Here is a 27,094-nt window from a genome sequence, read left to right as displayed (position 1 = left end):
TATTACAAACATATATATGAATGCAGGCTTGTGAATGGTGTGGCATGCATGTAAAAGTAAAACAGCTTTTAGGAGCTTGTTCTCTTTCCAACATGTGTGTTCCTGGGCTCAAACTCAGGGCTCAAGGTTTCTATGGTGAGAGCTTTAATCAACCAAGCAACCACAGTGGCCTACCTCATTTTTTTTCTTTGTTATAAAGGTTATGTCTGTGCATGATGCACACAGTGGGTAAGGCAAGAGTGCATAGTGTACACGTGGGGTTCAGAGGAAACACTCCACCCTTTACCTGGGTTCCAAATATCAACCACGGGGCTATCTTGTAGGCTCAAACCCCGATTTAAAAACAATAGCAAAGGGACCAGGAGAGATTGCCTGGTGGTTAAGAGCACTGACTGCTCCTCCAGAAGACCTAGGTTTGATTCCCAAAATCCATATGGTGGCTCACAACTATCTCTTAACTATGCATGTGCTACACAGGGCAAAAAATGCATACACATAAAATAAAAAGGAAAAAGGGAAAGCATGAGACAGCATGCATCTGTAAAGCAAGATCAGGCATGAGATGGTGCCCATCTTTAAGGCAAGCACTGGAGAGCTAAAAGGAGCTTCAATTAGACAGCCTGGATGACACAGCAAGCTGAACCAACCTCAACTATGAAACCTGCCTCAAAAGACAAAAGGTGAGTTAGAGATGGCTCAGCAGCTAGGAACATTGGATGCTCTTCCAGAAAACCTGGGTTCAATTTCCAGCACCCACATAGAGGCTCACAAACCATCTGTAACTCCAATTCCAGGAGATCTAACACATGCCCTCCTCTGGCCTTCACAGGCATGCACACATGGTGTGCAGACATAAACTCAGGCAAAATGTCCAAGCATAGAACCTAAAGATAATTTTTTTTCTTTTTTTTGGAGCTGGGGACCGAACCCAGAGCCTTGTGTTTGCTAGGCAAGCGCTCTACCACTGAGCTAAATCTCCAACCCCAAAGATAATTTTAAAGAGCAAAGCAAATAAACAAAAACAACAAAAAAAGAAACCTGAGACCAAGAAATCCTCCCCACTCTTCAGTCAGCAGCTTTTTCTTTTTGACCACCAACCTAAGCCATCCCCTAGAGGATTCACAAAAAAAGCCATCAGTGAGAAGCTTTTAGTGTACTCCCAATCCCAGGGAGGCTGGGGAAGAAAATCAAAGTTTGAGCCCAACACTGGTTACACAGAAAGTTCTGGGACTGTCTGAGCTACATAGAAAGAACCTGTCTCAACCACTGAACTGTGAACGGGACCCCCGCTGAAGGATTCAGAGAAAGGACTGAGAGAGCTTGAAGGAGCTTGAGACCCCATATGAACAACAATGCCAAGCAACCAGAGCTTCCAGGGACTAAGCCACTACCCAAAGACTGTACATGGACTGACCCTGGGCTCCAACCTCATAGGTAGCAATGAATAGCCTAGTAAGAGCACCAGTGGAGGGGATGGGGATTTAGCTCAGTGGTAGAGCGCTTGCCTAGCAAACGCAAGGCCCTGGGTTCGGTCCCCAGCTCCGAAAAAAAAGAAAAAGAAAAAGAAAAAAAAAAAGAGCACCAGTGGAAGGGGAAGCCCTTGGTCCTGCCAAGGCTGGACCCCCAGTGAACGGGATTGTTGGGAGGAGGGTGGCAATGGGGGGAGGATGGGGAGGGGGAAGGATTAGGGGGATGTTGGAAACCAGGAAAGGGAATAACAATTGAAATGTAAATAAGAAATACCCAAGTTAATAAAGATGGAGGGAAAAAAATGTAAAGGAAAAAAAAAAGAAAAAAAGAAAGAACCTGTCTCAAACCCTAAAATGAAACAATAAAAATAAAGACCCTTTTGACAGGAAAAGAATTAACTCCCTGCTCCCGCCTGCAAACTGGTTGACGATCAGCCCAAATCTGCTTGCAAATCACACAGGGGTGCATCTGGACCACTAACACTCACTTGACGCCTCCAAAATCTCATGTTCAGTTTCTACTGATTCAGTGTCTTTCTAAAGACCAACTGTATTCATCATCATCTGTGGTTACTACTAACTTATGCTTCTTCCGCAATACAAGACACTTAAAAAATAGCCTAGCCCCACAGTTCAACAAACAGGGCCTCTCTGTCGGTTTAAACAGACTTATGTGTTTGACCGGTTGGCCCATAATGGAGGTATAGCCTTTTTAGAGTAGGTATGGGCTTGTTGGACGAAATGTGGAGGTGGCCTTTGAAGTCTCCTAGGTTCAAGCTATACCCAGTGTGGTACACAGTCCACTTCTGCTGCCTACTGATCAAGATATCAGCTCCTTCTCCAGCACCAAGTCTGCCTGGACGCTGTCATGTTTCCCACCATGATAATGCACCAAACCTCTGAAAGTGTAAGCCAGCCCCAATTAAATGTTTTCTTTTTTAAGAGTTGACTTGGAAATGGTATCTCTTCACAGCAATAAAACCGTAACTAAGACAGTCTCCTATGTTGTTCTGTTCTGGCTGGCCTGAACTCACTATGTAGACCAGGCTGGCCTCAAACTCAGAAATCTGACTGCCTCTGCTTGTGCCACAACTCTCGGCATGGTAGTCCTTCCCAATCAGCTGTGAAGAACACTTGTAAGAGTAAAGAGACTCGGGCTGGAGAGATGGCTCAGTGGTTAAGAGCACTGTCTACTCTTCCTGAGGTCCTGAGTTCAACTCCCAGCAACCACATGGTGGCTCACAACCATCTATAATCAGGTCTGGTGCCCTCTTCTGGCCTGTAGTGGCATACATGCAGGCACAAAGCTGTATGATGTATACATAATAAATAAATAAATGTTAAAAAAAAAAAAAAGAGTTAAAGAGACTCAGGGTAAGCACTCAAACAGCAGCTATTTACCTGCTAACAGCAGCAAGATACAAAGCTAATTTTAGATCCAATTTAACACAGAAATTATATATATAAAAAAAAAAATCTACTCTGTACCAAAACAGAATACCTCGGTATGAATTACACAAAACTTCTGAAAAGGATAAGGGATGTAACTCATTGGTAAAACCATCCCCAATACCAATAATAAAATAAATTATTATCAAAGTCAGCCGGAGTATTCCACTTCTGGAACCCCAGCACCCAAGAAACTGAAACAGAGGAATGAGAATTCAAGGCCTGGTTGGCAGGCCTAGTAAGACACAGTCTCAAATCACAAAACAAACAATAAAAATGTATCAAGCCCAAGATCTGAAATTGAAATGGACCAGATAAGATTCATTCATTATCCACTAAGTTACTGCTTCTGAGGGCCAGCAATATGGTTCAGTAGGTAAGGGTCCTCACTGTCAGCTCCAACCAGAGCTCCATCCCTGACTCACACGGTAGAAGCTAGCTCTCTCCAAATGATGTCTAACCTCAAAGACCACAAAGATGTGTGTGCGTGTGAGTACACACATAAACAGTTAATAAATGTCAGGATTACTAATAAAGCATATAAAGAGGAAAAAAGATACTGTTTCTGTTAAGAAGCTTGTCAACTGAGTCAATGTAGTACAGAATGTTTGTACCAGACACTGTGCTCAATGCTATCTTTAACCTCATTTCATTTAGAAAAGTAAGAGTCAGGCTACGGGTATAAGTCAGTAGCAGAGTGCTTGTCTAGAAACAGGGGAGGGTCTGGGTTCAATTCCTAATATTACACACTGGATAATGAGAAAGAGAAGGAAGCAGGGGAGGGAAAGAAAAGAGTAGGAACATAAAGGGGAAGGAAGGAAGGAACTGCTGTAGCACAGATTAGAGAACAACTGAAATTCAGGACTACACAATGACTCTCCTGGAACAACATTCAGTTTTACCATGATCACCTTTTTCCTACACTTATTAGTCACTCTATAAAGACAAGGTGAAATCCTGGGTTTCCTAGAAAGGGGAATATTAAAGCATTCCTTCTGAGTGTAGTTCCTTCTAAAGGACACAGAGGCGCCACAAAAGCTTACCTGTACCACTTGTTTCTGTGACTGTGCTGCGTGTGTTGTTGGCATCTGTGGTTTTTCCCGAGCACCTCGGCAACGATCATTGCTCACAGAAGTCATCATATACAGAATATACAAAATGTATGTACAAAATACAAAATCTGCAAAAAAAGAAGGATTGTAAGCAAAACTTCCAAATCATGGTTTAAAAAACAAAAAAAAAAAAAATCAAACATCTAATTCTGGGAGTGGTGGGAATACACAAAAATAAACATAAAAATACTTCAGAATGTTTTTTCAAAAAGAGCTGAGTGTGGCCGCACATGTCTTTAATTCCAACACTCGGGAGGCAGAGGCAGGCAGAACTGAACTGAGGCCAAACTGGTCTACATAACAAGTTCTGGGCCAGCCAGGGGTACATAGAGATTCTGTCTCAATAAAAAAAATAAAAATAGAACTAAATAAATAACCCCCCCACCCCCCAAAATAAAGCAGCCCAGCAGCATTCTAAATCTTACTGTTCCATTTCTGGGAGCGGGAGAGGACTGATAAATACTAAATGTGTACAACACAGCTAATTACATCATCAGCTACTTGTGACTCTCAAGTTTACTTTGCTCTCCCAATTAGAAATGTTATGGTTGGGGCTGACAATACCCACACACACGCACACACACACACGCGTACACACACACAGACTCCGGGAGGGGGAGGAGAGAGAGAGAAAGAGAGAAATGTAGCCAATCAGTGGTGGCAAACGCCATTCCTCCCAGCGCTCAGGAGGCAGAGACAGGTATATCTCTTGGGTTCAAGCAACTACAGATGCTCTACAGAGTTAACTCCAGGGCAGCCAGGGCTACCCAGAGAAACCCCGTCTCAACAAACAAACTGTAAATGTTTATGTTAATGAGGACACAATGGTACATGCTCGCAATGCCAGTACTTAAGACACTGGACAAAAATGATTCAGAAGAGTTCTAGGGGTGAAAAGATGGCTTAACAGTTAAGAATATCCGCTGTGGGGTTGGGGGGATTTAGCTCAGTGGTAGAGCACTTGCCTAGGAAGCGCCAAGGTCCTGGGTTCGGGTCCCCAGCTCCAAAAAAAAGAACCAAAAAAAAAAAAAAAAAAAAAAAAAAAAAAATATCCGCTGTGCAAATGTGAAGACTGGACTTTATACCCTGGCACACCTTTAAGCCAAGCCCTGACTGAAGAAGCCTTAAATCACCACATCTTAAAAGCCACCCCTAGGTGCTCTTTGGGTTTGGGCTTTGATTACAGCAACATGTCTAAACACACCACAATGGTTGGGACTGTCAGGAAATGTGGGACCTGCTATGGTGCCTCCCTCCAGAAAACGGCAAGAAAACTGAATTAGCCAGCATGCCAAGTACACTTGCTCCTTCTGAGGTAAGACCAAGATGAAGAAACTGTGGTTCCTTCATGAAAACAATGGCAAGCCGGGACCTGCAACACCACTTCTGCTGTCTCGTCTGCCATCAGAAGACCAGTAGAAGTGCTACAGTCTGAGGCTTAGCCGGAAATAAATAAGTAAATTGGCACTAAAAAAGGAAAAGAAACAAAAAAAAAAAAAACATCCCTAGTGCTATGTAAAGAATGGTAATTAGCCCATGCCTTTAATTCTTACAAAATTCAAGGTGATCCTCAGCTACATAAAATTCGAGGGAAGCCTGGGCTACATGAGACACTACCTCAAATAAATTAAATGCAAATTTCGGGATAATTTTAATTAGCATAACCACTACTAAGCATAAAGAGGAATAAGTCAAATAGGACACACCGCAATGACAAGTTAAGTTTCTACCCAAGTTTATCTACAGAAACATCCAAAACAGGATGCCAGTACCCAGGATTATTTTCCTGGCAGCTTTCCCGCTCCCTTGACTCCCATGTTTCTCTGGTCTCTTGTCTTTGCTATGGGATTCTATTATGCTGTCCAGGCTGACCTCAAAACCAACTGGTTTGCTTTAGCCCCCTGTACCACATGGATTGCTTCCCTTTGGACATTTAGGATCTATGTTCTCATATTTTACTTTACCTATTGTTTCCTGGCTTCTCTTCCTAATCTCAAGTGTGTGTAAGACCGGACGGCTGCTGATGTAGCTCAGTTGGTAGAGTGCCTGTCTAGCATGTACCCTGGTTCAATCCTCATCTCCCTGTAAAACTGGATACGGTGGCATCTCCCAGTAATCCCTGACCCTCTAAGCCTAAGGAGGTCAAGAGAATCAGAAGTTCAAGGTCATCCTCAGCTAGACTGGGTGTACCAGGCCAGCCTAGAATAAATAAAACCCTATCTCAGAAAAACAAATGAGAAGTTGGAGAGGCAGCTCAGTGGTTAAGATCACTTGTTCTTCCAGAGGACAAATCCAGAGTGCTGCTTACCAGGAAGGAAAGTTCAAAAGCTAAAAGAAAATTCTCATTTTGGTTTACATGCTCAGGCTGGACACAGCACTGCACCTAATATGTCAAGGTATCCTTTAGAGTTGGGTCCCAGTTAATGGAACTCTTTGGAAAAGATTAAGAAGTGCAACTTTGCTAGGTGGTGGTGGTACACGCCTTTAGCCCTAGCACTCAGGAGGCAGAGGCAGGCAAATCTCTGGGTTTGAGGCCAGCCTGATCTCTTGAGTGAGTTCCAGGACAACCAAGGTTACACAGAGAAACCCTATATTGAACATTCCTCTCATAAAAGTAGTCGCCTTGTAGGAGGAGATGTGTCACTGGGGGTGGGCTTTAAAAGCCCAGTCTCTCTCTTATCCTGAAACTTGTGGATCAAATGTGAGCTCTCAGCTACTTCCCCAGCACCCTGCCTGCTGCCATGCTCCCTACCATGATAAAAACAGACTAACTTAGAACTATAAGCAAACCCCAATTAAATGCATTTTTATAAGAGTTGCCTTGGTCGTAGTGTCTGAGTCCTGACTAAGATGACTTAGTTGTCATAGAGCACTGACTAAGATGCTAAGCATAACTCATACTACCAGACACTACAAATAAAAATGTCTTTCCAATGTGTTAGAAAAGATTTCATTACAGAGAAGACCTGTACAACAGGTCGTGTAGTAACTGGGTATTCATAAGCCTAAAGGCCCCCCAGGGAATATAACTGCACTGTTTTTTTTACATTATAACAGCAAATAATTAACTAGAATATCTCAAAAGACCCAAAGGCTAGTTTAAACATTTTATCTTATTTCAAACTGCCTCTCAGTTGTATGACTCCCACTCTGCATCCTACTTTGAGGTCAACAACTTTCAGATTGTTAATTTTTTCATTATACAAAATAAGTTTATTTTTACCATAATTATACTACTTTTAGAGCATCCTCTGTTTTCATTTTTATTTTACTTATGATTTCTGTGTGTTCACACCCGCACACGTGTCACAGTCAGTACGTGAAGATCAGAGAACTTCTGTGAGTCAGTTCTTTTCTCTATGCAGCAGGACGTGGGGACAAGCAAAGGCTTGTGCAGCACGGGTTTTTTCCACCAGCCTGTTCTCTCAATTTACGATATCAGTAGGAAGAAGACAAACGATTGTTTTAGAAACCACAAGCATTGTAAAAATATAAACAAACATTTCTACTGCTTAAATGAAGCAATTCATTTTGGCAGTACAGGGACTTGAACCTAAGGCCTCATATACATACAAGATAAGCACTGTGCTTCTGACCTATAGCTCTAGCACTCTGCTTATTTTTATAATCCACTTCATCACCAACACTTGTATTTTCTGTTATAGCTAGGTTGTGTTTTGAGACAAAGTCACACCATATAGCCCAGGCTAGAGTTGATCTTCAGCTTCCTAAGAGCTATGTAGCACACCATGCTTAATTTTCTTTAAATCCATCTCCTTTAAAATTAAGCATCAAGAACTGGTGAGGTGGCTCAGCAAGTAATAGCACTTGTCACCAAGTCTGAAGTTCTGAGTTCAGTCCCCAGGATCCATATAAACCAATAAAAGAATAAAACCAACTTCAAATCTCTGCTCTCTACACAAATGCCATGGCACATGCGCCTGAGTGCGTGTGCGCTCACACACCCACACAAATACATCAACTCAAGCACACACCCACGTCCACATACACATCACTCATACCTTTCACCCTCTCCTCACCTCATATACTAAGGGAGGGAGGGAGAGAGAGAGAGAGAGGAAAGGAGAGAAGAGAAGGAGAGGCTTCCCAAAAGGAACTTCCCAAAGTAATCACCAAAAACCTTAAAACTTTTTACCATTACTAAACTGAAAATGGAGGGCAGAGAAACTAGATTAAGAAGAAATATCTTCGGGCTGGAGGGATGGCTCAGAGGTTAAGAGCGCTGACTGCTGGGGCTGGGGATTTAGCTCAGTGGTAGAGCGCTTACCTAGGAAGCGCAAGGCCCTGGGTTCGGTCCCCAGCTCCGGAAAAAAAAGAACCAAAAAAAAAAAAAAAAGCGCTGACTGCTCTTCCAGAGGTCCTGAGTTCAATTCCCAGCAACCACATGGTGGCTCACAACCATCTGTAATGGGATCTGATGCCCTCTTCTGGCCTATAGCGTACATGCAGGAAGAATGTTGTATTCATAATAAATAAATAAATCTTTAAAAAAAAGAGGAAGGGGGCTGGGGATTTAGATCAGCGGTAGAGCACTTGCCTAGGGGAGGCGCAAGGCCCTGGGTTCGTCCCCAGATCCGAAAAAAAAAAAAAAAAAAAAAGAAAAGAAGAAGAAGGGAGGAGGAGGAGGAGGAGGAGGAGGAGGAGGAGGAGGAGGAGGAGGAGGAGAAGAAGAAGGAGGAAGAAGAAGGAAGAAGAAGAAGGAGGAAGAAGAAGGAGGAAGAAGAAGAAGGAGGAAGAAGAAGAAGGAGGAAGAAGAAGAAGAAGGAGGAGGAGGAGGAGGAGGAGGAGGAGGAGGAGGAAGAAGAAGAAGAAGAAGAAGAAGAAGAAGAAGAAGAAGAAGAAGAAGAAGAAGAAGAAGAAGAAGAAGAAGAAGAAACATCTTCAACTAGCACACCAAAGCAATATACAGGGAAATCCCGCACTCTTTTGGAAACAGGATCTCATGTAGTAAATAGACCTGTGCCTGCGCACACACCCAGCTGCTAGGCCATAGGAACTGCATTTACACTTGTTTTCCATCAGCTCTGCTACTCCGGAACAGGTTCCAAGAGAATTCTCAGAATAGAAACAGACAAGATCAAGAGACTTCTAAAAATAAACTGTCAGAAATTCTTCCATATCTCAGGTTCTTAAGCTACAGAAAACATGCAGTTATTCCAATCTATCAAGTGAAATTTTAAAACATTAGTGAAAAAAGAAAAATCAAACAAAAACCAAACAAAATTTCTAATATTCAAAGTAAGCTAAAGATATGGTTCAGTGGTAGATTTTTAACTTAAGAAATGCTGCTAAAGGGGTTGGGGATTTAGCTCAGTGGTAGAGCGCTTGCCTAGCAAACGCAAGGCCCTGGGTTCAGTCCCCAGCTCTGAAAAAAAGAAAAAAAAAAAAAAAAAAGAAAGAAATGCTGCTAAAACAAAAATGTCTCCCACTATTTGAGGTACAAAACGGCCTGTATTTGTTGTGATAGGACAGCGCCACTGGCACATGTCTGGCAGTCAGCCTTGCTTTAGAGAATTAGCTCTTTCCTCCACCATAGGTTCTGGAAGTCAAACTCAGGGCATCAAGTTTTGAAATAAGTGATTTCAGCTACTGAACCATCTCGATGGTCCTGGAAAAAGTTTAAACTGTTACTGTTTTCTTTTGCAAGGAACAAATACTTCCAAGACATCTCAGGTGGAACATCAAGCCCAGTCTTACTTGTCTAGCATTTAAAAGGCCCTGGATTCAATCCCTGCCTCTGGAATGTAAGGAGTTGGATTGGGCAAGGGGGGAGGAAAGAAGTTGGATTGGGCAAGGGGGGAGGAAAGATGAGACCAGAAATTGTTAACAGTCTAAAGTTTATATACATCATCATGAAGATACCAAATGTTAGGCAAAAATAGCTCAAAGCTATTATATAGCAGTTATACACCCTATACCGATGGTTCTCCACCGTGGGTTGCAACCCAGCATCAACTCTGTAGTCCTCTGTATGCTCATAAACAAGGGAGAATACGTATAGGGATATCACCTCAGTTGAGACATGTTTGGTAAGGATGGTCCTAGGTATACACTCATTCCCACAACTCTACAGTGAGGAAGTAATGGTAACATATACTGTTTTACTACATGGCAGATACTACTGTAAGATCTCAGATCACCTGGCACTACTCACACTATGTAGCATGATAGTGGATACATAGCCCAGGTTACCCTCAACGAATGACTGTCCTCTAGTCTCAGCATCTAAAGCACTAAGACTGCAGACATGTGCCTGATCTTTAAGAGCTTTAGAGTATTAAACTTTCCAGCACCCTCAGGTACATGTTACTCTCATTTTACAGAGTCACCGTTCATTAAGTGACGACATAAAGGATTCAAACCCATCTAGCTCCCTAGTCTGTGCTCTTAAGCACATACCATATTCAAATGATCAATTACGAAAATACAATAGTCTCCAAGTTGGCTTCTCTCTATGAGGAAGTTACTGTTGACACCATCTGAACACCTCATCCCTAACCAAAGTGTCTAGTCTGGGCCAGAATCCCACTAAGCTCCAAAGCCCTTCAAACACCCAACAACTACTTCCTACACTATTGTACTCTTGTGATCAGTTAGCAATGTTGGATTACATTCATTTAATTTCCAATCTGCAGTCTTGCTTTTTCTATCAGAACCCATTCTTCTCAATCTTTTTTGGCAGGTGAAGTAATTTTAGTAAGGACTCTCTGCTGGTTTAAAAAGTTCAAACAGGCAGCAAGAAATCACCACTGCCAATCAGGGAGAGAACAGGCAAGGGGGTGCCAAACACTCAATTATGAGGCTCAACTGCAAGTGCTCAAATGCCAGGAGCTGACCAAGCTGATACTTTTATTCTCCACAGCTGCAAGGGCAGGGTCAGGCCTCTGGCAGCTGGTGGACAAGGATGACCTCCCTACCACCCACACAATATTATCTATCCGCTGGGCTGGGCTCATACCCTGCCCATGGAAAAGGAATGGTGCTGCTGAACTCCTGAACATTAGAAGACATCAAATTTGACTTAGTACAGTCACATTCTCTCCAGCTACCAAAGGTCAGAGAAAGAAAAGCATTGCTTTGCCTGTAGTTTCTTCCAAACATGTGTCCCAATCCTATCCAGCTTTCTCAGCAATAAACCTCATTTTTAAATTAATATTATTTTATTGTTCCAGTCTTTCATGGTGCTAGGCATCAAATCCAGGACGACAGCTATGGTAGGCCACCCACCATTGTACCACTGAACCACATGGCCCAGCTTAAACCCTCTCTAACCTAGCAGCTATGGAGGAGTCTTTGTCTTCAATCCCTCTTGAAAGGCTGCTCATTACTCCTAACTAATCTTTACCCCCATATTTCTAACAGATCTATCTCAAACAAAAAAGCCCACATTACACACAGCACCTCACAGGTCCTATCCAGTATAATACAGCGTTCCTCCTGCATGCATGAAGGACCTTGAGGCCTGGGTTGAAGTCCCAGCATACACACACCCAAACCCAAAATTACCCTTGTGCTGTATAGTCATTCAGACAAGCACTTCTCAAATAATATCCCAAGGTATTGTCATTAGAATATACTATGCTCGGCACAGTAGCCTGCACCTAAATTCACAACATCCCTTGGGAAGATGAAATTGGCTGATTGCCAAGAATACAGTGGCATTAACCCCAGCACTTGGTTAGGGGTGGGGAGTGGGGTGCAGTTTGAGGCCAGCATAGTCAATAAACAAAGCAAGTTCCAGAACAGCCAGGGCTGTTATAGAGAAATAGAGAAACCATCTTAAAGAACAAAACAAACAAACAGAATATGAAGTCACTCTGAGCTACACATTAAGTTTCAGACCAACCTCCACTTCAGACCCTATCTTCAAAAAATAAGCAAACTAAACACATGGATTTAAGTGTGGTGAGTCCTGTCTATAAGCCCTGCCTGTAAGCCTTGAGGCCTTGAGAAAAAAGGATCACAAGTTTGAAGACAGCTTGATATAAGCAGCCACCACTCTTGGCTACAAAGAAAGACGCTTTCTCAGAACAAACGGACAGCATTAGTGACTAACATCCAAAGCTCTGCAGCACAGTGATGGCCTCACATAAGTCAATGGAGAGCAAAGCAGCACCATAACTATAGCACGCGGAGCTGGGAGACAGCTCCTACTACTACTAAGAGAAGAATCACTACTCTTCTGGAGAACACAGTTGACAGGTTACCTGTGTCTCCTGCTCTAAGGGATCTGACACCCCCTTACGACCTTTGCAGGCACCGACATACAAAGATACGCCCCATAACAAAAATAAACCTTAAAATGTATGGCCCATCACTTATCCTGTTAATCTGAGTTACCTATGTTATGGATATGAAAGCAAACTACAAAGGAATCCTAGCATTCAAGAGGTTTGAAAGCACAAGATGATAAACCCCAGGCCCACCTGGGCTACACAGTCAGCCCTATCTCAAAAGTAAAAGGAGAGCCAGCAAAATGGCTCAACAAGTAAAGGCACTTGCCACCAAGCCCGACCACCTCAGTTCAGCCACTGGGACAACACGGTTCTGATTCTGCACGTGTGCCATGGTGCTTGCAAGCACTCGCTCGTGGAAGCATGCACTTGTGGAAGCACATACTCATGAAAACACCCCTCCCCCATGCACTAAACTTTTCAATCAATGCTCTTGTCTTGTAGTCTTGGCTGGTTTGGAACTCCCAATGTAAACCAGGCTGACCTTTTAGTTCATAGAGATCTACCTGCCTCTACTTCCCAAGTACTGTGATTAAAGGTCTGTACTACATGCTGGGCCCAAAATTTTTGGTCCCATCCTTTTCCCATGTAAATTCTAAACTACAGTATTGCTGAGCATGTTGGTACATGGCGCCTTCCATCCTCGCCTGAGGAGGCAGAAGCAGGGGCCTCCAAGAGTTTAAGGCCAGCCTGGTATACAAAGTGAGTTCCAGAACAGCCAGAACTATAGACCCCGTCTCAAATGGACAGACATATAGACAGATGGATGGTTGCAATATTTTCCTTCCTTAACAATGGAGTGTTACAAACACTAATTTTAAACAGGGTGTGGTGTCACACACCTTTAGTTCCAGCACTTGGGAGGCAGAGGCCGGTGAATGAGTTTGAGGCCAGCCTGTTTTACAGAGGAGCCCTGAAAAAAACAAACCCTACTTTTTCTGACTCATCAGTTATAGCTGTAATGAGTAATAAAGGATATATCTCCAAGTCTATTTGAAGACAAAGCTAAGAACCTGTTTTCGTAACACACATTTATTACATCGTTATTCTCCTTGGCTGATTTCTCAAAGTGGGAGAAGTTATGTCTGCATAACTTCTGGGCAGCATAAGATGACTACTTTCCAAAACCAAAATTCCAGACCCAAGGACAATGCGAGTCTTCAAATGGCTTTCCTGTCATGCATTTCTTAAACATCTTTACTGTTTTAAATCACTCACTCACAAACCATTTTTTTGAAGTAGGAAGGATATTTTCACCCTGTCATTACAGAGCAAGCCTTCACTCTGAAGACCTTAGTTTGTGTTTCACCAAGTTGCAGAATGGATTCCCCTGATAATGAAGAAGCTATCTCCTGTCTGCAAGCATCCACTGGCATAAGCACACATTGTGTCATTCCCCTAAAGACAAGAGTAAAAGAAGGAGAACAGAGTGTCAATTTCTGTCTCTTGGAAGTTCCTGTGTAAACCAGGCTGACCTTTAGTTCAGAGACCCACCTGCCTCTGCTTCCCAAGTACCGTGACTGAAGTCCTGTGCCACCATGCTGGGCCCAAAAAATTTTTGGTCCCATTCTTTTTCAATATAAATTCTTTCTAAAATACAGTATTGCTGAGCAATGGTGGTACAAGCTGTCTTCAATCCTATCTTGAAGAGGCAAAAATATGCTTGCCCTGCCAGGCACTGTGCTACACACACACGATCCCAGCATTTGAGAAGCAGAGGCAGGAGGATCTCAGTTTGAGGAGGCCATCCTGGTGTACACAGGGAGTTCCAAAATAGCAAGGGTACAACAGAGGTAACCCTGTATTTAAAAGGGGAAGGTGTGTAGGAAGTGGGCGTGGGGGTGCCCAGTGGCAGTGGTGTATACTTTTAATCCCACCACTCAGGAGGCCAGAGGCAGGTGGATCTTTCAGTTCCAGGTCAGCTTGGTCCACAGAGCAAGTTCCATGACAGCCAGAGCTAGAGAAACCCTGTCTCAAAACATGGGCTGGAGAGACGTTTAGCCATTAAGAGTACTGGCTTCTCTTTTAGAGAAAGAATCCAAGTTCAATTCCCAGCAAATATATGGCAGATCACAACTGTCGGTAACTCCAAGATCTGACACCTTCACATAGACATACATGCTGGCAAAACAGCAATGCACATGAAATCAAAATAAAAAGAATTGCCATTCTCGATTTAGCTTTGTATTTTCTAAATCCCAGTGAGAAGCTCCGACTCAGGTATCCTCTGCATAGGAAGACAATCACATACCATCTCACAGCAACTTATTTTTACTTTTTAAAGAGGTTTCCTTTTTTTCACTTATTCTTTGCCTGCATATATGTCTGTGTACCCTGTGCCTGATGAGAACATGGCTGAGACATCTCTCCAACTACAACTTATGCTAGAGCAGAATGACTAGAATAAATGCTAAGTGGCTGAAACTTCAACTCTATTATGCACAACAGACAAAACCTCGGTCTTCAACTCTGCGGTGTACATAGTTCAGTGGTAGAGTGTATATACAAGGTAATTCTTACCAAAACAAAGGGGAAATTTTTGATTATTACAGAAGAACAAATAACCAAGTCATTCAAATAATTCCAATGGCCACTTTTTTCCCTGAATCTCTGATTGAATCACTTGAAAACTTGGCACTAAATTGTTGTAAAACTACAAATGTTTCTTTCACAACTTACTTTTTACATCCATCTGTTTACTGTGTGTGGTGCAGGCATGCATGAGTGAGCATGGAGGTCAAAAATCAATACTGCCCAATTTAATAAAGATGGGGAAAAAATGTAGTCATAAAAAAAATCAATACTGACCTCTGGTTGTCCAGTTTAGCACCAAGTATCCATACTCCTCATCTCAAAAGCCCCACAAATAGATTAAAAGTTCAACTTTAATCCAGGTTTGGAGGCACCCACTTTTAACCAACAGTTTGGAGGCAGAAGCAGGCGATTCCAAGGCCAATCTGTTCTTTGTATAAAATTCCAAACCAGCCAGGGGTACAGAGTGCCATCCTGACTCCCATAAAGGAGTGGGAGGTGGGGGAGAAAGCTATTTCAAGAAAAAAGTATACAATCTATAGATATTACAGGTCTCATGAAGCAAATCTGGCTTGAATTACACACCACCACATCTAGTTTTATGTTGAGGATCAAGATCCAAGGCTTCCTCTGCATGCTAGGCAGCGCTCTACCAAATGAACTGTAACACCACTAACTTGTCAGAAGTGGTTCCTACCTGTAATCTCAGCTAAGGCTAAAACAGAAGGATCCAAAACTAAACCTATAATGTTTGCCTTGTGTGCCCAAGGTCCAGTGTTTCTTCCCCAAAACCACCTAAGGTAGATGTGGTGGTGCTAGGCTATAATGTGGGGAGTAGAAGATTTGAAATTCAAGGTCATTCTTAGCTACATAGTAAGTTCAGAGTCAGCCTGGAAGTCTTGAGACCAGTCTTATCAAGACAAACAAAAATAAAAAGTTTTATCTTAAAATAGTTCTCTCTCAGTTTGAGTTGTTTTGTTTTAGTTTGATTTTGGAAGGGTTGAGAACTTGCTAAATATTGTAAGTTACCCTCAAAGTTTCAGCAATCCTCCTGCCTCAGCCTATAGCATGAGCATTCAACTGGTCCCAGTTTTTTAGTCAGCTCTTCAACTTTGCTCACAAATCAGAATAAAGCTATGATTTGCTGGTTGTTGATTTGCCCCCCCCCTCCGCTGCCGCAAACACGCATGCACACACACACACACACACACACACACACAACCCAGGATTTCTCTGTGTACCCCTGGCTGGTTCCAGACTTGCTTTATAGAAAGCCTGGCATTGATCCATCTGCCTCTGCCTCTCAAGGAGCTACAATTTTTTTTTAAAGATTTATTTATTTTCTTTATGTATGAGTACACTATCACTATCTTCAGACACACATGAAGAGGGCATCGGATTCCATTACAGATAGTTGTGAGCACCATGTAGCTGTAGGGAATAGCGGAGCAACCAGTGCTCTTAACCACTGAGCTATCTCTCCAGCCCAAGATGCAATTTTTTCCTAAAGAATATTGCTTTTATTCTACTAGCATCCTTATTACTATTTTACTGTGCCAATTTTTTTCTTTTTGCCTTTTGGTTTTTCAAGACCATGTTTCTTTGTGTGTAGTAGTTCTAGTTGTCCTGGAACTTGTGATCTGTAGACCAGGCTGGCCTGGAACTCAGAGATTCCACCTGTCTCTGCCTCCAAAGTGCTCGGATTAAAGGTGTAGGCCACCACCTCCACCAGACCATCTTTTTTTTTAATGTGTTACCTAAAAAAATGTACCAATCAAGTCATGTAATCCATTTAAACATTAATATACCTGATACTTATGTACGTACCAGTGCCAGCTCTCACGAAATCCCTTAAATAAGGAACTCTCCTACCACACTACTCAAAGAAGTACTCCCTGGTGGTAATTATAAATATATGTTAAACTGCTGTCTCCATGCGGAAAACCTCAAAACCGAAACTCAGAAAAGGTTTTCCTTCAATCACTACTGGAAACTAAATGTTCAATGTCATAAACAATGACTCTCTCTCTCCCTAAGGAAAACACTCATTCTTCTCTAACCACCTGCTTCACCTTCAACCTGGTTTCTATTACTTTGTCTACCCTCAGGCCAGGATCCAGCAGTCTTCCCTCTTGCTCTCCTGCATCTGTCTCTCTCTACTGCTCAACATAACTTCTGACATCCTTCCCGTGCCCTTTTAGACAGAGAACGCCATCCTTGTTTCCTTTTGTTCACAAGTGCTCATCAGCACTATTTAGTTCTCTTATTCCTGAAATATACAAGTCAATCCTTTAGTACGTCCCCCTTGCCACAAAACGTGTTCTGCTAGCATCAGTGCTTACCTGGGGTAAGACGGCTTATATGGGCAATGCTGTGGTGACCTAGAACACCAGCATTTAAAAAGAAAGGAAGGCTAGAGGCACAGTTCATTCGAGAAAACGAAATGCTCAATGTATGTGCCTAACTACTTCAGAGGGCACATACATATTGGCAGAAGGCTTCATGCGGAATCAAAAGCTACTAAAATCAGAATGAAAAATTTAAAACTGGAGGGGGGGGGTGTTTAAAAGAAAAGTAGCGGGGTTGGGGATTTAGCTCAGTGGTAGAGTGCTTGCCTAGGAAGCGCAAAGGCCCTGTTGGTCCCCAGCTCGAAAAAAAAAGAACCAAAAAAAAAAAAAAAAAAAAGTAGCTTATTGTATTAAATCTCAGAACTCAAGTGCAACCAATTCTAAACGCCTACATATAGAATAAATAGTACAATGGCAAAACTAGGTGTGAAAAGTCTAGTGAACAATACACAGTTCAAAGACACCATCACCTCTAGAACCCATCTCTATTCCTCTTCTAGGATCAAGGCACAGCCTTTCATACTGTAAAGGGTTAAATGTCCTTTCTGTTGCTTATAGCACCCGGCTATACTCCCAGTCACCAGTGTCTCAGACAGGCAAGGTGCTAAAGTGCAAGTAAAAGCACAAGTCAGAAGTCCTGGAATCTACTCATTTTGAGATTAAGAAACCTTGGTCAAATACTGTTTCCCAAGCCTTTGGGGAACCTAAAAAAGATAATGGACTTCTAAAGTTTGACTATAACTGGTAATAATTACAGAATTAACATATGCTTATCTATTCAAATTGCTTACCTCACCATATTTATTAAAAATAGTGAATAACTTTACTAGGGCATGTTCCAAACAAAGTTCACTTTGAGCATGTAATTACATGACTTAGTGCACTGGCTAAGCTTTGCAGCTATCACCCCAGGCTAACAAATAAAGCCTGTCATCCCCTGTCCTGCTGATCACTAGAGGTTAGTCAGACACATCTTGCTCTGCTGCCTCCATCACACTGCCGTCTTCTGTAGTAATAAGAGAGTAAATGGCCACTGAACTGACAAGGCTTTTGACTCGTGTGATACCTGGGTTACCCCAGCATACAGAGAGATTTTCCAATCACTACTGGGATCTGTGCTAGGAACGGGATCAAGGAAGGTCTAGGCAAACACCACCACAGAGCTGCAACGTGCCTGTTACTTTCTGAGACAAAGTCTGTATAGCTCTAGCTGTCCTGGAACTCCTTATGCTCTATGTTTCTACAGCTTCTCAAAACTTAAGATGGGAATAGATTAAAAGAAAAAAAAAGAAACTTGGTATAAAATATGCATAGTGGAGCAGGCCTTTTCTCAGCACCTGAGAAGAGGAACCTCTGTAAGCTCAAGGCCAATCTGGCACACAAAAATTTCAGACCAGCTAGGAGTGCTGGGGGGAGGGGGGCCCACTAGAGAGATGGCTCAGCAATTAAAGAATGTGTGTTGCAGTTCCCAGCACCCACACTGGTAGCTCACACCTGCCTGTAACTCCAGCTGCCACAGACATGAACAAGAGAGCTAACCTACACATGATGCTGGTACACACAGACAGCATGTACTTCACACACATGTACACATAAATTAAAAAATTAACTTTTTAAAAATGTGCAAACAGAAATACAAGATATTACTGAATTGTATATATACAATAGTACTTTAATCTAGAAAGGTTCTAAAGGCAAGTTAATAAATAACCCAAGCAGGAAGCTAAGCTTCAGCAAAAGGTCTAGAGCAGTGGTTCTCGACTTTCCTAATGTTGCCGACCCTTTAATCCAGTTCCTCATGTTGCAGTGACTCCTAACCATAAAACTATTTCTGTTGCTATTCCATAACTAATTTCACTACTGTTATGGATAGTAATATAAATCTCCTTTTTTCCCAATGGTCTGAGTTAGCCCCCTGTGAAAGGGTCTTTTCACAACCTGCAAAGGGGTCACAATTCACAGGTTGAGAACAATTGCTCTAAATCCTAATGAAATCCACTATTCACAGAATCTGGAGCACTCCTGTGTTCCTACACATGTGAGACTGGCAGAAGGAATGCCACAAGTAACACAGCTGACCCTCTTGTCTTTAAGTACAGACATAGTTCAGGGCCATCCATCCTTGACAGCTATCTGGAATGGGGAAGTGGGGGACACAGTGGCCCAGGAATTTAATCCAAGCATTTAGGAAGCAGAGGTAGAAGACCACAGAAACTTTGAGGCCAGCCTAGTCTACACAGCAAGCTCCAAGCCAGCCAAAGTAATATTCTAAAATCCAGCCTCAAAAATAAATGGATTGCCAGGCATGACAATCTCAGTACTCAGGAGGTAGAGGCAAAAGATCTGAGTTCAAGGCCAGTCTAGAATACATATGCTCTAGGACAGCATAGGCTACATAAAGAAACTGTCTCAACAAAACCAAGGGCCACAGATAGCTCTGGCCAGAGCCAGTTCAACAGTTACAAGAGGCTATTCTTGCAGACGACAGAAGTTCAGTTCCTAGCACCTCTATCAGTAAACTCACCTCTGCCTGCAACCCCAGCTCCTATGCCTTCTCACAGGTGCACACACATGTCCACATACCCACATACATACACACACATAAATAAATGAGCACACTTAAAAAACAAATGGGAGAAGAATGTGATGGTTCAGAATTGCTGGATAGTTCTTCCTCTCTCTATTAATTCCCTTGCTCCCCATTTCCTTTGCAATCCCACCCCCTTTTCTTCCTTTACCTCCTCCTGTACAAAGACGCTCCAGTCACTGAACCTAATGTTGAGAATACTGACAGCCCCAGCGTTACTGTGAAATATGGTCAGGGCAGATGACTCAGTGGTTAAGAGCACTGACTGTTTTCCAAAGGTCCTGAGTTCAATTCCCAGCAACCACACAGTGGCTCGCAACCATCTGTAATGGGATCTGATGCCCTCTTCTGGTGTGTCTGAGGACAGAGTACTCATATATACATTAACTAAATAAACAAATCTTAAAAAAAAGATTGTAATTGTCATAACATGCTGCTTCTTAAGACAGCATACTAAAACCCAATATATCTTTCAGTATCACAGGTAAGTCTAGTAATCTTAGATACCTAGACTATGTGTGTCCACCATATGCACTCTAAAAGGTAAGACTTTTCATTGAAAAAATTATTGGGACAAGAGAATAAGTAAGCTTCTGTTTTGGTTTGCTTTTTTGACACTATACAGGCAAAGCATCAGCAAATTTATGAAGACCCTCCTGCTGGGGTTGCAGGCTGGGGTTACAGATGTATACAGGCCTATACCACAACCAAATAGGAGGCCTTAAAAATGCCTATTTAAGCCAGATGTGGTGGCATTTGCCTTTAAGCTCAGCCAACATAAGGGAGGCTGAGACAGGAGGATCGATAGGAGCCTCAACTCAGCTACCTAGTAGGTTCCATATCAGCTAGGGCTATCCAACAAAACCCAACCTTAGGGAGGGAGGGAGGGAGGGAAAGAAGGAGAAGGAAAGAAAAGAAAGTCAGAAATCTCCTCTATAAATAATTTTTAAGAGTATTCTTGAGGCATGCTAAGAATTTCAGTATCAAGAGCACTGATGCTTTTGCAAAGAACCTGTGTTCTGTTCCCAGCACTAACATGGTGGCTCAGAAACATTTGTAACTCTAATACCACTGGATCAGATGACTCTTCTGACTTCCATGGGCACCAGGCCCCCACACAGTATACAGGCAGGCAATACACTCATACACATAAAACTAAAACAAATCTTTAAAATTTCTTAAAGAAAATTATTTTTTATTGGATTTTCAAATTTGATTTCATGTGTATTTTGCCTGTGTCACATATGTGCGCCATGTGTGTGCTTAGTGCCTGAAGCAGTCAAAAGAGAGAATTGGATCTCCCAGAACTGGAGTTTACAGATGGTTATGAACCACTATGTGAGTGCTGGGAATTGAACCTGGGACTTTTAAGACCAACAACTGCTCTTAGACTACTCAGCCATTTCCTCAGCCCCCGAAAAATATTAATTTTTAAGCTTTAGAAACAAGTTTTAGATGTCTATAAAGAAAAATAACTTTTTTTTTTTTTTTTTTGGTTCTTTTTTTTCGGAGCTGGGGACCGAACCCAGGGCCTTGCGAACTTTTTTTCTTGGAGCTGAGGATGAAGCCTTGTTCTTGGGCAGGAAGTTCTCCATTACTGAATCTCACCCATAGCCCCCACATTCCTAACACCTTTTTATTTTATTTTTTTTTAAAGATGTATTTATTTTGTATATGCGTACACTGTAGCTATCTTCAGACACACCAGAAGAGGGCATCAGATCCCAATACAGATGGTTGTGAGCCACCATGTGGTTGCTGGGATTTGAACTTAGGACCTCTGGAAGAGCAGTCGGTGCTCTTAACCACTGAGCCATCTCTCCAGCCCCCTTTTTATTTTTTAAGATTTATTTTATGTATATGAGTACTCCATCTGCATGTATATCTGCATGCCAGAAGAGGGCATTGGATCCTGTTATAGATGGTTGTGAGCCACCATGTGGTTGCTGAGAATTGAACTCAGGACCTCTGGGAGAGCAGTCGGTGCTCTTAACCTCTGAGCCATCCCTCCAGGCCCCCCGCCCCCTAACTTGTAAAACCATTAATATTTAACTTTCATGTGTGTGAATAAGCCCCACAGTGTGTAAGTGGAGGGCAGAAGACAACTAGCAGAAGTCTCGTCTCTCTCTCTCTGCCATGGCCTCAGGGATCAAGCTCCAGCACTGACTTGAAAGCATGTGCCTTTACCCACTACTGGTCTACAAGGTTTGTTTCCTTTTGTTTTAAATGTGTTATGGGTGTTTTACCTGCATGTATCTCCATTCATTCCATGAGAAGCCTGGTGCCCAAGGAGGCCGGGCATCAGTCTAGAACTGGAGTACTATGAACAGCAGTGAGCCACCATGTGAATCCTTGGAGTTGAGTCGGGTCCTCTTGAAAATCAGCAAGTGCTTTAAAACTGAGTTACCTCTCCCACAACCCCAAAACAGGGTTTCTCTGTGGACCCTAGCTGTCTGGAATGCTCTGTAAACCAGGCTGGTCTCAAACTCACAGAGATCCATCCTCCTGCCTCTGCTTCTCAAGTCCTAAACCCTGGAATTAAAGACATACACCACCACACCCAACTCTACCAACTTTTAAAGGGAGGTTACTGCTTATTTATTGACTGAAACTTTGCTGCTTATTACAAGTCCTGTTCCCTGCCTCAATTCCAAATACTTAAATGGGTACCAACTCAAACTCACTTCCGTCCACAAGCAACTATGTCCCTTAGCCAAAAAGTCACAAAACCTGGTCTTCAATGCTTCATCAAAGTCTTCCAGACAAGTGTGTGTGGATCACACCTGTAATAGGTAGAAATGGAAAAACAGGAGAGTCTGTTTGAGCTCATCTGTGGCTGCCCATTAAGTTCAAGGCTGACAAGACCCTGACTTTAAAAAAACAAAACAGGGGTTGGAGATTTAGCTCAGTGGTAGAGCACTTGCCTAGCAAGCACAAGGCCCTGGGTTCGGTCCCCAGATCCAGAAAAAAAGAAAACAAACAAACAAACAAAGACAGTATTTTCAAGGTCTCCTTTCAGTACAAAGTACAGGAAGTTGAGGATACAGCTCTGCTGCAGGGTACATCCTCAAATCAATCACCAGCACCACCCCACCCCCAAATCAAGGAAAAGCAAAGGTAACTCTGGAAGAAACACTGCCCAAAAGATAATCTAAAAGCTGGAGAGATGGCTCAGTGGTTAAGAGCACTGACTGCTCTTCCACAGGTCTTGAGTTCAATTCCCAGCAACCACATGGTGGCTCACAACCATCTGTAATGGGATCTGATGCCCTCTTCTGGTGTGTCTGAAGACAGTGACAGTGTACTCACACATAAAACAAAGATGATTTTTTTAAGGGAGAACAGCACAAACATTAGTCTTATACATTCTGACTGTGGAGACTGAGAACTGATACATTTGGTTGACTTTGAAAAAAGATGGATTCCTTGGTCTGAACTAGTAGAACTCTATCTACCACAGAGAGAGTTTGGTGACATGTTCCTTTGACTTCCTTTAAGCTCACCTCCACCCCCCATTTTACAAACAAAGCTGCAGCACTCTCATCAGAGGATGCGCATGGCAGCACAGACACATAATGCTGCACTTGGCATCTGGAGAACCGGGCGGCTAATCAATGTGTTTGAAACCAACCTGGCTACAAAGTAATACATCAAGTAGACTCCCAGGCAGACCCTGTTTCAAACAAACAAAAACAATGTCACAGTGTCAAGGCTAACAATGGAAAGTAAAATCACTTTAGACCACATCTACACTATAAGACAGGATTAAACTTTCTAGATGCATTTTATATCCTTAAGGGGTAAACAGCAAAACTTAAAACAAAGCCAGAATAGTATGTCACATGCCTATACTCCCAGCCCTTGAGAAACTGAAGCTGGCAGATTTTGAGGCCAGCTTGGCTACATATCTTGGCTAAAACATCATCTCAAATGAGCATTAATTTAAATAAACTCACTCTTGTAGCCATGTTCTTCCACCATCTCCCTCAAACTGTAAAATTTACTCAAGCTAATACCAAGAGAGATTCCTGATGAGCACTTCAGTAAAGTCGTTCTAAAGGGTAGTTTTAAAGGAAGTTCCATATGATCATGGCTAGCCGGACCCACATTTAAAGAGAAACCAGAGGAAACCAGAGCAGCCGGAAACAGGCCAGAGAAGCAATTACCACAATCCTTTCTCATGGCCTCATTCTCTGCCATGTTACTACTTCCACCCATATTTCAAACAAAACAATCTCCCTTTCTCTGAGATGTTTAGTTTTTGAAGGTCAGAGGCAGCAAGGAAAGGAATGGGGGAGGGATCAGAAGTGTGGGAAACATACAGGTCACCCACCAGGGATGAGGGGAGGGATCTCTTACAGAACTTAAATGAACCCTAAGTAGGAAAAATAGTGACAGCACGCAAGTGTAGAATGGGAAACACCTTTGCCCAGTAAGACAAATCTCAAAGCTACTGGAAAATGGCCCTAGCAGAGAGGCCGTGAAGGCAGACAAGATATATCGGACAACCTCCCAAGAGTAGGATGTATTCTTCCCTAAAAGAGGTAAAGACCATACTAAAGAACCGCCCAATGTCCAAGCTACACTACAGGAGAACTTAGGTGTGAGAGTATGAGAGTCACCTCCCTTCTACCTTTATTGGAAAAAACCAACACTAAGAACAAGCACCAGATGGTGGGTGGTAGTTCACGCCTTTAAGCCTGGCACTTGAAGGCAGAGACAGGCGATCTCTCCAGGTCAAGGTCAGCCTGGTCTACAAAGTAAGTTCCAAGACAGTCAGGATCACACCGAGGAAAAACTGAAGGGAGGTTTAAAAAATAAACAAACAAACAACAACAAAAACCAGACAATTCAGAGGGAGTACTGGCATGCCCATTGGTAGGGGATTTATAAAAAAAAAAAAAAAAAAAAAAAAAAAAGAAAAAGGGCTGGAGAGATGGCTCAGTGGTTAAGAGCACTGACTGTTCTCCAGAGGTTCTGAGTTCAATTCCCAGCAACCACATGGTCCAGCAACCACATGGTGACTCACAACCATCTGTAATGGGATTCGATGTCCTCTTCCGGTGTGTCTGAAGACAGTGTACACCTTTCCACTTCCTCATCTGGCACTGTGTACTTATATATAATAAATAAATTTAAAAAACAAAGAAAGAGAACGCAAAGAGTTCATTGTAACCAGGCACAGTAATGTTTGCCTGTAATCCATGCAACCTGATCCTAGCATGGAAAGACTGAGGCCAGAGGTGCATGGTGACTCATGCCTTTAATCCCAGTGCTTGGGAGGCTGAGGCAAGTGGATCCCTATGAGTGCAAGACCCGCATGGTCTACAAAGCAAGTCCTCAACATGAAGAAACCCTGTTTCCAAAAACTAGCAAGGGAGGGAGGGAGGGAGGGAGAAGAGAGACAGACAGAGCCAAGAGGATTTTGAATAGAAAGCCAGCCTTAGCTAGGGAGTGAGTGCATCCCTCTCTCAAAAACGCCCCCCAAAAAGGAATGCTCTCCAAAAGATGATCTCTGGGTACTTCATGGAATCACCAAAGCTCCAATTATTACTGTACACAATTGCTGGAGAAAAGTAAAAAGTAGGAGTAGGCAGAATGTGCACCTTGGAAATGAAGTAGAAAGGCGTATGAGATTATGTTAAAGCAAGAAACAGCAGGAAGAATTCCAAGACCAATACCCCAAGAGAAAACAAGAGTCCTGAGTGGTGACAGTTGCTATGCCTGGGCAACTAAAACTGAAAATGTAGGGGGAAAGGTTTTGGGAAAACTGGATAGTAAAGTGATAAAGAAACTGGTAAGGAAAACCGAGTTGGAATGCACCAGGTTCAAGAATTAGCATTTGATTTTCTAACAGGCACGCTTTACAGTTCACAAGCACTCTTAACTTACGTTAAAGAATAAACTATGACACAAACAGACTTCAAGAACAGGGCAGGAGAGAGAAAACTTGAGTTTCAACTAACACCAAAGACCTCAGGAATGAAAAGTAGTAAAACTGAACTATGCCTTCAGGTTAAGTAGGGAGAGACTAGAGCGCAGAAGTTGGGCTCTAAGACCAGTCCCAGGAACGCCGCCAGACGAGAAAGCGGAAAGGTGGTCAGGATGAGGGCGACAGCGTGGCGGAGAAGCTCCAGCCAACACGCCGGGACCGAGGTGGGAGAGAAAACCACACCCTCCAGGATAAAAACCCAAAGTGGGGGAGGGGAAGGCGCCCCCTGGGGCTGGGTGGGGCCGGCCAACTAGGACTGGGGGGAGCAGGAAGCACAGGGCAACCTGAGCGGGAGAAGAAGGAGAGTGCCCAGGCCTGGACACACTACAGAAACATGAAGCCAGCGAGGGAAGCTCGGCCCGGTCCACCCGGGTAGACGCTGGGGCATCCCAAAGGGGGTTGGGAGTTCAGAAGACCTAAGCCCAGGTTCAGAAAGCATACACCGCAGGGTTCATGGCTCTGGAAAAGAGACTGAAGGGGATAGTGTGGCAATTACCGCTGCTGCTCTCGTTGGACTCGGGACCCGCCGCCGCCGCCGCCGCTCGTTACCTGCCAATGTGCCTCTTACAAAGCGGCGGCGGCGGCAGAGGCGGCCCTGCCCGTCACGTGATCCCTACGTCATGGGAGAGGGCGGAGCCAGTACTTGAAGCTTGAACGCGGTTACCCGGCTGGTCAACACAGCTCTGGGAGCTGAGCGAGAGGGACTATGTGGAGGCGGCGGGGATGCTAGCATTGCGTGTGGTCGGAGTTTCAGGGTCGTATTATCCACAGCCTACAGAGAACCCACTATTAAGGCGTGCGGTCGCTCTATGATGACCTCAGAGACACTGCAAGATACCCGATGCGTGCGTCTCTGTCGTCACGTGACAGGGTACAGCCACTCAAAGCAAGCCTGGCTACTAGACGTTGCGGGAGCGAACTACAACTCCCAGCGTGCTGCGCGGCAAAAGCACTGTCTGCGGCCGCCTTTTCTCGGCGAGCTCGTAGATACAAGTTCTGACTCTGGCTCCAACGAGCACGGCATGGCTAGCTTCCGAGCTAGTACCATTGGGTGCCACCTGCCAAGCGAACCAGCGTGGTTTCTGCAGGAAGGTGTAGTTCTGGCGGAGAGTGGGTTCAGCTACCACGTTGCGGGACTGGCGCTCCGCCCTGCCCTCTGCGCGGGAAAACGCCAACGGCCAGCCGCCAAACCGAGACACCCAGAACGTCCTCCCGCTGAAGGCCTCGAGACTTCAATGTACTCAAATGCGGATTGCTTTCTGCATTCCCAACTCTCTTCTACAGGAAACGACTACCATTTCTTGAGCGCCTACGCGATGTTAGAGATTTATACAGTCGTGTTCTAGCCCA

General features: G+C 43.4%; 1 protein-coding gene across 3 annotated transcripts in view; it reads right to left on the bottom strand.

Annotated features, from left to right (window-relative positions):
• Positions 1 to 26,320, bottom strand: part of Ubap2 (ubiquitin associated protein 2) — an 88,264-nt gene extending 61,944 nt beyond the window's left edge. For 2 of the 3 annotated variants that reach the window (XM_032892448.1, XM_032892465.1), the window contains exons 1-2: positions 26,241 to 26,320; positions 3,962 to 4,098 (exon numbers count right to left, since the gene is read on the bottom strand). In XM_032892448.1, the coding sequence (XP_032748339.1) occupies positions 3,962 to 4,060 (99 nt within the window). In that variant the 5' untranslated portion in view covers positions 4,061 to 4,098; positions 26,241 to 26,320. Of the gene's footprint in view, positions 1 to 3,961; positions 4,099 to 24,444; positions 24,471 to 26,240 lie in introns of those variants that run through there. The other variant, XM_032892458.1, reaches the window with a different exon arrangement.
• Positions 26,321 to 27,094: the final 774 nt, after the last annotated feature.

This window comes from Rattus rattus, chromosome 1 (genome assembly GCF_011064425.1).
Source record: "Rattus rattus isolate New Zealand chromosome 1, Rrattus_CSIRO_v1, whole genome shotgun sequence".
Lineage (NCBI taxonomy): Eukaryota > Metazoa > Chordata > Mammalia > Rodentia > Muridae > Rattus > Rattus rattus.
The sequence above is the reverse complement of the archived record's forward strand: the minus strand, read 5'-3'. Positions and strand labels throughout refer to the sequence as shown.